The 11139-nt window shown below is 45.5% G+C and overlaps 1 protein-coding gene across 2 annotated transcripts; it reads right to left on the reverse strand.

Annotated features, from left to right (window-relative positions):
- Window positions 1-6186: 6186 nt before the first annotated feature.
- Window positions 6187-10768, reverse strand: LOC139455523 (zinc finger protein 724-like). 2 transcript variants are annotated; one of them, XM_071237069.1, is made up of 2 exons: window positions 10698-10768; window positions 6187-7402 (listed from the first exon to the last, which is right to left on the reverse strand). In XM_071237069.1, exon 2 carries the CDS (start codon window positions 7004-7006, stop codon window positions 6269-6271), a length of 738 nt encoding a protein of 245 aa, XP_071093170.1. In that variant the 5' UTR covers window positions 7007-7402; window positions 10698-10768; the 3' UTR covers window positions 6187-6268. The 2 variants fall into 2 exon arrangements, with proteins under 2 accessions (XP_071093170.1, XP_071093171.1); XM_071237070.1 differs by lacking the exon at window positions 10698-10768 and adding an exon at window positions 8064-8138.
- Between the last annotated feature and the right edge of the window lie 371 nt (window positions 10769-11139).

Consider the following 11139-nt stretch of genomic DNA (forward strand, 5'->3'; position numbering starts at 1 on the left):
TCACTAGTCTTTCGTCATCTGAAGTAAATTCCAGATTCGGCAACAGACGACGGACGATTTGTGGTTGCTTTAATTAGGCTTTTGACAGGATGCAGAAATGTATAACAGTAGAGGGCGACATGGATAGACACCAGTGATGACAGCAGCTGAGAGGGTTAAGGAGAAAGTGTTTCAGTGGCTGGAATATAAGGTTGGAAGAGAAACAGTGGGAAACATCTGCCACTGGTATATGTCACTAAAATAAAGTCATCAGCTACGGGTCAGAAGAAAGTATTTGATCTGCATGATGAGCAAAGGTCATGGAGAATTCAGGCCTGGAAGCTGTTTGTTCCCAGATATTGAGTCTGATTGTTGATTGGGTGGCTATTATTTATAATATGATAACATAATTATTATCAGCATCGAACATAAGGATGCTATTTGGCAGGACCTGAAGCGGAGTTCAAGGGAGAACGGCTGTCATGGTAGCAGCTACTGGTAAGAAGAAAGTATTTGATCTGCATGATGAGCAAAGATCATGGAGAATTCAGGCCTGGGAGCTGTTTGTTCTCAGATATTGAGTCATATTTGAGATATTTGATTGTGGATTGGGAGGTAAATTCCAGATTCCAAATCATAGCTAGTGACCCAGCAAGAACAAGACATCATCTGTCACCCACCCTCCACACCAGCTACAAACACCAGTAGCTGAGAGTAGAGGGGTGCATGGATAGACAGCAGTAATGATGGCAGCTGAGAAGGATCAACAGAAGGTGTTCGATCTGCTTGATGAGCAAAGACTACAAGGAGAATGCAGGCCTGGGAGCTGTTTGTTCCCAGATATTGAGTCTGATTGTTGATTTAGTAGCTATTATCTATTACATAATAATATTTATTATTAACAGCATCAGACATAAGGATGCTATTTGGCAGGACCTGAAGTGGAGTTCAAGGGAGAACGGCTGTCATGGTAGCAGCTACTGGTAAGAAGAAAGTATTTGATCTGCATGATGAGCAAAGATCATGGAGAATTCAGGCCTGGGAGCTGTTTGTTCTCAGATATTGAGTCATATTTGAGATATTTGATTGTGGATTGGGAGGTAAATTCCAGATTCCAAATCATAGCTAGTGACCCAGCAAGAACAAGACATCATCTGTCACCCACCCTCCACACCAGCTACAAACACCAGTAGCTGAGAGTAGAGGGGTGCATGGATAGACAGCAGTAATGATGGCAGCTGAGAAGGATCAACAGAAGGTGTTCGATCTGCATGATGAGAAAAGACTACAAGGAGAATGCAGCCCTGGCAACTGTTTGTTCCCAGATATTGAGTATGATTGTTGATTTAGTAGCTATTATCAATTACATAATAATATATTTATTATTATCAGCATCAAACATAAGGATGCTATTTGGTGGGACCTGAAGTAGAGTAAAACATGCAGATAATTCATGCCTGTCGAATGGGACAAGAAACATGTTACAAAAAAAAGCCCACTTGACTTTCAGTCAGGTGAGCTAAAGAGCAATTACAAGATTTCACATTTCTTTTAGATTCAGGAGAGATGTAAGAGGATCAAAGTAAAAAGTTACAAGATTTCATAGCCCTTGAAAATCAGAAGAGATGTACAAAATCATGGATTCACAGATGATGGATAACACAACAAAAGCTCACTTGACTATCACTTGACTAAATCGATTGAGTTAGTTTTCAATCTGCCACTGGTGAATGTCACTGGTCTTTCGTCATCTGAAGTAAATTCCAGATTTGGCAACAGACGACGGACAATTTGTGGTTGCTTTAATCAGTCTTTTGACAGGATCCAGATATGTATAACATGGACATGGACATATGAAAAAAAAGTGCATCTCTTGGGACCCAGAGTAACAATATTCATTGCACCAAATCCTTGACAAGAAATATGAAGGTCCAATAATGGATTATCAAATCTTGCAGTGCAGAACACAAGACCATTTCATTACTTTACAGGACCCTCATATTTCCTGTAACGACTCTTGAAATTCATTATTGGGGGTCCCTGGACCCTTGTTTAGAAGGTCAAGTCAAAACCATGTTCAATATGTGACAGCCACTTTCAGTCAGGCGATCTATAAGTACAAATCAATGCCTAATGTGTGGCATATTTCATGTTCCATTTTTGTCCTCATACAGTGTTTAATGGAGGCCTTGCATTTAATAGAGACACCGGCATTTACTTGAAGCTCAGCATTTAATCAAGCAAATGCAGTAGTTGTGTTTAAGTTCAACAAAAGACAGGTGCGGAAACTCTGGTACGAACCTAAAAGGATTGCCTAGGAACCACAAAATCATGGCATGTTGCATCATTTTGTCCTACCATGAAGAAAGGGAAACTTCACTGTGAAATGAAGACCATCCTGCAAAAAGAAAGTTACCAGCTGCTCTCTGAACAAAAAATAAAGCATATTGTTGTCATGACATGTCAAATTTGTACACAACACAAGCCGATCGGGATGTTCGCTAGAGGTATGGAAAATAGCATCACAGCTCTTGGAAAGTCAGATGGACAGATAATTTTCCCCCCACTCTCACCACACTTTCAGGGCAGGACTCCCTGATGATGCCCTCTGTGTGTCGTCAGACAACTTGATTCAGTGAATGTTCCCCCACTCTCACCACACCTTCAGGGCAGGACTCCCTGATGATGCCCTGTGTGTGTCTTCAGACAACTTGATGCTGTGGATGTTCCCCCAACCCTCACCACACTTTCAGGGCAGGACTCCCTGATGATGCTCTCTGTGTGTCTTCAGACAACTTGATGCTGTGGATGTTCCCCCAATTCTCACCACACTTTCAGGACAGGACTCCCTGATGATGCCCTGTGTGCGTCTTCAGACAACTTGATGCAGTGAATGTTCCCCCAACCCTCACCACACTTTCAGGACAGGACTCCCTGATGATGCCCTGTGTGTGTCTTCAGACAACTTGATGCTGTCAATGTTCCCCCAATTCTCACCACACTTTCAGGACAGGACTCCCTGATGATGCCCTGTGTGCGTCTTCAGACAACTTGATGCAGTGAATGTTCCCCCAACCCTCACCACACTTTCAGGACAGGACTCCCTGATGATGCCCTCTGTGTGTCTTCAGACAACTTGATGCTGTGGATGTTCCCCCAATTCTCACCACACTTTCAGGACAGGACTCCCTGATGATGCCCTGTGTGCGTCTTCAGACAACTTGATGCAGTGAATGTTCCCCCAACCCTCACCACACTTTCAGGACAGGACTCCCTGATGATGCCCTGTGTGTGTCTTCAGACAACTTGATGCTGTCAATGTTCCCCCAATTCTCACCACACTTTCAGGACAGGACTCCCTGATGATGCCCTGTGTGTGTCTCCAGACAACTTGATGCAGTGAATGTTCCCCCCACTCTCACCACACTTTCAGGGCAGGACTCCCTGATGATGCCCTGTGTGTGTCTTCAGACAACTTGATGCAGTGAATGTTCCCCCACTCTCACCACACTTTCAGGGCAGGACTCCCTGATGATGCCCTGTGTGTGTCTTCAGACAACTTGATGCTGTCAATGTTCCCCCACTCTCACCACACTTTCAGGACAGGACTCCCTGATGATGCCCTGTGTGTGTCTTCAGACAACTTGATGCAGTGAATGTTCCCCCAACCCTCACCACACTTTCAGGGCAGGACTCCCTGATGATGCCCTGTGTGTGTCTTCAGACAACTTGATGCAGTGAATGTTCCCCCACTCTCACCACACTTTCAGGACAGGACTCCCTGATGATGCCCTGTGTGTGTCTTCAGACAACTTGATGCAGTGAATGTTCCCCCAACCCTCACCACACTTTCAGGGCAGGACTCCCTGATGATGCCCTGTGTGTGTCTTCAGACAACTTGATGCAGTGAATGTTCCCCCAACCCTCACCACACTTTCAGGGCAGGACTCCCTGATGATGCCCTGTGTGTGTCTTCAGACAACTTGATGCTGTGAATGTTCCCCCAACCCTCACCACACTTTCAGGGCAGAACTCCCTGATGATGCCCTGTGTGTGTCTTCAGACAACTTGATGCAGTGAATGTTCCCCCAATTCTCACCACACTTTCAGGGCAGGACTCCCTGATGATGCCCTGTGTGCGTCTTCAGACAACTTGATGCAGTGAATGTTCCCCCAATTCTCACCACACTTTCAGGGCAGGACTCCCTGATGGTGCCCTGTGTGTGTCTTCAGACAACTTGATGCAGTGAATGTTCCCCCAACCCTCACCACACTTTCAGGGCAGGACTCCCTGATGATGCCCTGTGTGTGTCTTCAGACAACTTGATGCAGTGAATGTTCCCCCAACCCTCACCACACTTTCAGGGCAGGACTCCCTGATGATGCCCTGTGTGTGTCTTCAGACAACTTGATGCTGTGGATGTTCCCTCCACTCTCACCACACTTTCAGGACAGGACTCCCTGATGATGCTCTGTGTGTGTCTTCAGACAACTTGATGCAGTGAATGTACCCCCTACTCTCACCACACTTTCAGGGCAGGACTCCCTGATGATGCTCTCTGTGTGTCTTCAGACAACTTGATGCTGTGGATGTTCCCCCAATTCTCACCACACTTTCAGGACAGGACTCCCTGATGATGCCCTGTGTGCGTCTTCAGACAACTTGATGCAGTGAATGTTCCCCCAACCCTCACCACACTTTCAGGACAGGACTCCCTGATGATGCCCTGTGTGTGTCTTCAGACAACTTGATGCTGTCAATGTTCCCCCAATTCTCACCACACTTTCAGGACAGGACTCCCTGATGATGCCCTGTGTGCGTCTTCAGACAACTTGATGCAGTGAATGTTCCCCCAACCCTCACCACACTTTCAGGACAGGACTCCCTGATGATGCCCTCTGTGTGTCTTCAGACAACTTGATGCTGTCAATGTTCCCCCACTCTCACCACACTTTCAGGGCAGGACTCCCTGATGATGCCCTGTGTGTGTCTTCAGACAACTTGATGCAGTGAATGTTCCCCCACTCTCACCACACTTTCAGGGCAGGACTCCCTGATGATGCCCTGTGTGTGTCTTCAGACAACTTGATGCTGTCAATGTTCCCCCTCTCACCACACTTTCAGGGCAGGACTCCCTGATGATGCCCTGTGTGTGTCTTCAGACAACTTGATGCAGTGAATGTTCCCCCACTCTCACCACACTTTCAGGGCAGGACTCCCTGATGATGCCCTGTGTGTGTCTTCAGACAACTTGATGCAGTGAATGTTCCCCCACTCTCACCACACTTTCAGGGCAGGACTCCCTGATGATGCCCTGTGTGTGTCTTCAGACAACTTGATGCAGTGAATGTTCCCCCACTCTCACCACACTTTCAGGGCAGGACTCCCTGATGATGCCCTGTGTGTGTCTTCAGACAACTTGATGCAGTGAATGTTCCCCCACTCTCACCACACTTTCAGGACAGGACTCCCTGATGATGCCCTGTGTGTGTCTTCAGACAACTTGATGCAGTGAATGTTCCCCCAACCCTCACCACACTTTCAGGGCAGGACTCCCTGATGATGCCCTGTGTGTGTCTTCAGACAACTTGATGCTGTCAATGTTCCCCCACTCTCACCACACTTTCAGGACAGGACTCCCTGATGATGCCCTGTGTGTGTCTTCAGACAACTTGATGCAGTGAATGTTCCCCCAACCCTCACCACACTTTCAGGGCAGGACTCCCTGATGATGCCCTGTGTGTGTCTTCAGACAACTTGATGCAGTGAATGTTCCCCCAACCCTCACCACACTTTCAGGGCAGGACTCCCTGATGATGCCCTGTGTGTGTCTTCAGACAACTTGATGCTGTGAATGTTCCCCCAACCCTCACCACACTTTCAGGGCAGAACTCCCTGATGATGCCCTGTGTGTGTCTTCAGACAACTTGATGCAGTGAATGTTCCCCCAACCCTAACCACACTTTCAGGGCAGGACTCCCTGATGATGCCCTGTGTGTGTCTTCAGACAACTTGATGCAGTGAATGTTCCCCCAACCCTCACCACACTTTCAGGGCAGGACTCCCTGATGATGCCCTCTGTGTGTCTTCTGACATCTTGATGCAGTGAATGTTCCCCCAACTCTCACCACACTTTCAAGGCAGGACTCCCTGATGATGCCCTGTGTGTGTCTTCAGACAACTTGATGCAGTGAATGTTCCCCCAACCCTCACCACACTTTCAAGGCAGGACTCCCTGATAACGCCCTATATGTGCCTTCAGACAACTTGATGCTGTGAATGTTCTCCCTACGTTTCATCATGCTTCTGATTCTGTAAATGCCATTCCATGTGAAACCTCTTCTGGTGCATCTTCTTGGTCCATGATGTTGCAAACCCTTTCCCACACACACCACACTTAAATGACTTGATTCCACTGTGACTCGCCATGTGTCTCTGCAGGTTGCCTGAATGTGCAAACTCCTTCCCACATTCGCCACACTTAAAAGGCTTGATTCCGCTGTGAAGCCCCATGTGTGCACTCAGATTACTTCTTTGTGTAAATGTTTCTCCACACTCACCACACTTATAAGGCTTGAGTCCACTGTGACTCAGCATGTGAGACTGCAGTGTAGATGCTCGTGCAAAATCTTTCCCACATTCAGCACACTTAAAAGACTTGATACCATTGTGAATCTTCAAGTGTGTCTTCAGATTACCTCTAAGAGTAAATGCTTTCCCACACTCACTGCACTCATAAGGCTTGAGTCCACTGTGACTGATCATGTGACACCTCAAGCTATCTGCTCGTGCAAAATCTTTCCCACATTCAACACACTTAAAAGGCTTGATACCACTGTGAATCTTTATGTGTGTCTTCAGAGTAGCTTTAAGTGGAAATGTTTTCCCGCACTCAAGGCACTCGTGAGGCCTGAGGCCACTGTGACTCATCATGTGTGTCTGCAAGTTACTTGATGTTTTAAACACTTTCCCACATTCCCCACACTGATGAGGTTTCCCGTTCACATCACTGTGACCACTTGTCATGCTTGAGATGTTACGGAACTGCAAGGAAAGGGTTGAATAGGTGACAGAGACTTATGAAGGTTACAGGTAGTCACGGAGTCTTCATGTCTATCTTCAGATTTGTTGTGAATTCTTTCCCACAACCACTACAGTAGAAAGGTCTGAATCCAGCAAGATGTGTGACTTTCCCCAGGTAACTTCCTCATGCTTATTCTTCCCACACTCACCACTCCCAACAAGACTCCATTGTGCCACTGACATTTAACTTGTCAGGTCTCCACCTGTGTCAATCAGGAAGTGTTTTGAGATCACCTCTGTACAGGAAAGCCCGTGATTACATCTGTTTCAGTTACAGAGCCAGGATCATGTGGCTGGCGTTGTACTTCCATCATCAAATTGTGGATGTCATGGTGTCCACTGAAAACATAAAAGAGTTGTCTTAGCTTCATTATTGTTTATCATCTTTGTCACACAAAGTCATAAAAAGATATATGTATCATGATACGAAGGAATGTGACACTCTGACTAAAGCATGCAAAAAAATTATTGCTTGAAAGTCAACTATTCTGGTTGTAAATTTAAGAAAACATAACAAACAGACAGACACTGAAATATGGTGCTAGGCATTAAAATTTACAAAGCACATCAACAACGTGTTACATGCTTATAACTAAGCAAAACATTGTTTTGTATCAGTACAGCTACCTACAACTATAGTGACATGGAAATTTAATGTATCATCATGTATTGGTGTTGCTGTGAATGCCCATCCAATCCCACTGGGCAAGTCTTATGACAAGCATTGTTTGGAAGACCAATCTTGATATATCACATTAATAATGAAAAAGCGATCGCTCATGCATGCACGCACGCACGCACGCACGCACGCACGCATGCACGCACACACACTTCGCTCTTACCAATGTGTAGTGAAATAAAGGGAGCACCATTAGAATCAGAGCATCATTGTCATAAAGACAAGCAATTTATTTTTTTGTGAGAATCTGCCGGGAGAGAACTCTCGACCTTCATATTGTTAGCCTGACAGCTTACACTGTTAAACTTAGTGCAAATTTACCTTGTCATGCTTGAGATGTTACGGAACTGCATGAAAAGGGTTGAATATGTGACAGAGACTTATGAAGGTTACCAGTACATGGCGTCTTCATCCCGAAGCCACTTGGCACACTCAACCCGTTCTTTAATCTACAAGATACCGAGTGCTGAGGTGAGGTGAGGTGAAATGGGATTTAACGTTGCGTCCAAGATTATTGCACTTATATAGCGATGTGCATGCATGTGTATGTGTGTGGCTGCTTGTACTAGTCCGGACTGATGCCGATATATAGTGCTAGCACACTGAGATACCATGCCACAGTTTAACATGAATACCCCACTCAGACACAGTATACTGACTCCGAGCCGACCAGTCCTTGTTTCAGCCCCTTAATGCCGAGCGCCAGACAGGGTAACAACAAGTACCATCTTTTAACGTCTTTTGGTATGACACGGCTGGGGATCAAACCGCAGACCTTCCTCTCTCCGGGCGGACGCTCTACCACTAGACCACGGAGGCGGAGGTCTACAGTTTCCATCCACTGCACATTGGTGGACCATGACAGACGTCTGGTTGAGTGGATGCAGCTTACGTACAAGTAAGCATGCAAATCAATCTGTAGAAATACGATGCACTGCTCCCATTAGGTCAGTTGACCTAATTTCGGTCACAGAAATTTACAGTCAGTTCTTGACACGTGACATGTACATCACCCTGCGCAAGATTTTAGAGATTTTAGCTGGGGATCAGGTGCAAACTGGAGAATCCCCAGTGATCTGTGTGGAGGACTAACAAGTGGTGTTCCCAAGTTCTGTGAAGAAACACCGGGAGCGCTGTGGAAGAGCCTCTTTGAAAGCGGGTGCTTGGTCAGGGTAGAGGAGCGCTGGTGCCCACGCTGTTGACGTAGAAGCCAGTGGATGTTGTCATCAGATGGCAGGACTGGTGTAGGGGCAAAAATGATCACCATGCTAAAAGACACGCCTTGTCCTGCCCAGTCAACGATTATCTCGAGAAGTGGGTACCAGGTAGCCTATGACGAATCTGTCAAAAAGGCTAAATGAGTGTGAACAGTGTAGATCTGCAAGTTCCGGTACAGACGATGGGAACTAGAGTGAGTGAGTGAGTATGGTTTTACGCCGCTTTTAGCAATATTCCAACAATATCACTGCGGGGGACACCAGAAATGGGCTCCACACATTGCACCCATGTCGGGGATAGTTACTTGTACAAATATGTACACACACACCAACTGGCAACCAAGCAATGAAGACAGGTCGCAAAATGGGGATTTAGGTCTCAACTTGGAGGGCTGTCCTAACTAATGCAACTGAAAATGTGAAAATAATAACATGAACAAGAATACCCTGTCAAGTGCACAATTCGTGCCTTTGGCCCCAATGTTTGAAAATGCATTAGAGGGGGCTACGACTTCCCCTTCACGGATAGCCTATATATACAAACAGGTTTAGCCCACTAGTCCTTATAACATGTAGCAAAACCAAATTGGCACCAGTCCTATAGTCTATATTAGGGCTGGGACGAGTCCAAATTTACTACCCGGGTACCCATCCCCCTATTACCCGACCCTACCCGGGTACCCTCTCTAGGTCTCAAGAAAGAGGTACAAAATGTCTGCTTGGGAAACGTTTGACCGTATTCCTGTCAAAATTAATTTAGATACAAGTATACTCCGATCTGGTCATGCATACACTGAAGTTGACAGAAGTTATATAATTATGCAAACATATAAAGTCAGAAGGAATGTGTGTATAGTCAGAAAGAAATGCCAACATTAGTGACTTGTAGTGTAACCATAGAGTTCTAAGTATTTTTTGCCATTAAACAATATAATCACGTGACTAACCACTGGTCCGGGTAGTCCAACTCAGTACTAGGGCTTCAACGAGTACTTGGGTACTCGGGGCCGGGTCGGTTTTAGTGGGACTCGAGTCCGTTATCAAGGACTCGAGTACTCGATAAGGGGAGATCACTCTGTTTTAATATTGTTTGAATAATGTATTCTTTGTAGAAAGTAGATGTACATTAGAACAATTGAGAATGTCACATAAAATAGACGTAATTATTGTTTTTCCTTCCCGACTGTATCAAGGCGATTATTGCTTCTTTGCTCCGACTCAAATGCCAAGTGTATTCCCTTACACAGATTAACAACTGAGTAGCTGGTATATATGAGCTATTTCAGTGTTTACAAATCAAGCGACCGGTCGACAGTTTGGTACAGTTTGAAAACGTGACCAACTCATGAATGAATGAACTTATAGTACTACATTTCCATATTTAACGGCCTTAGTCTTGCAGCCCAGCAGCTGTGTATACGTGTATGTCACGTGATGCACATTATCGATTTTCTTCTTGCGAAATCACGTTTCGGGGAAAGACTTCCGCCCGTATCCCCAACATCCATCCCCCAAAGTTGTATATGTATGCATTGCTTCGCATTCCTTTTAGTCATATATATTTTGTGGTGGTGGGTTGGCGGGGTGGAAGTCTTACTCATTCCACAGCACCTACGCAGTAGCAGTTTTCAAATGATGACATTATTCATTCTCGACTGTTTCACACGGCTTTCGAACTCGGCAGACTCTTACCTCGGCAAGATAAAGCTCTGGGGTGGGTAAAGGACAATTAAGTTACCTGAATCTGCAAGTAATTTCATTGAGACCAGACCCTCTGTTTGATTCTCTCATTGTGTCTTTCGAAATGACTGGTCATCAAAGGGAGATCACTCCATGGGAATCATACACTTGTGATCTTTTTGGGGACCAAGGATACAGATATAAGTGTTCAATCCCCACGCGGTCATTCTTTTTTTTTAAATGTTGTCATTGATAAATTAAAAAATAACAACACCTCATTCCGATTTCCCCATTAACGTTACAAGTGTTTTTTTCATTCCGTCGACTGAATTTTTATGTTTTTACCACAAACAGAATTGTGCATGCAACTTTATTCCGAGATTGGTAGCTCGAACAAGTACACTGGATCACACACCACCAGCCACACACCACCAGTTTTCACGTGTGTGTGTGTGTGTGTGTGTGTGTGTGTGTGTGTGTGTGTGTGTGTGTGTGTGTGT

The sequence above is a fragment of the Haliotis cracherodii genome, unplaced genomic scaffold (genome assembly GCF_022045235.1).
Source record: "Haliotis cracherodii isolate W230 unplaced genomic scaffold, xgHalCrac1.p SCAF_11, whole genome shotgun sequence".
NCBI lineage: Eukaryota > Metazoa > Mollusca > Gastropoda > Lepetellida > Haliotidae > Haliotis > Haliotis cracherodii.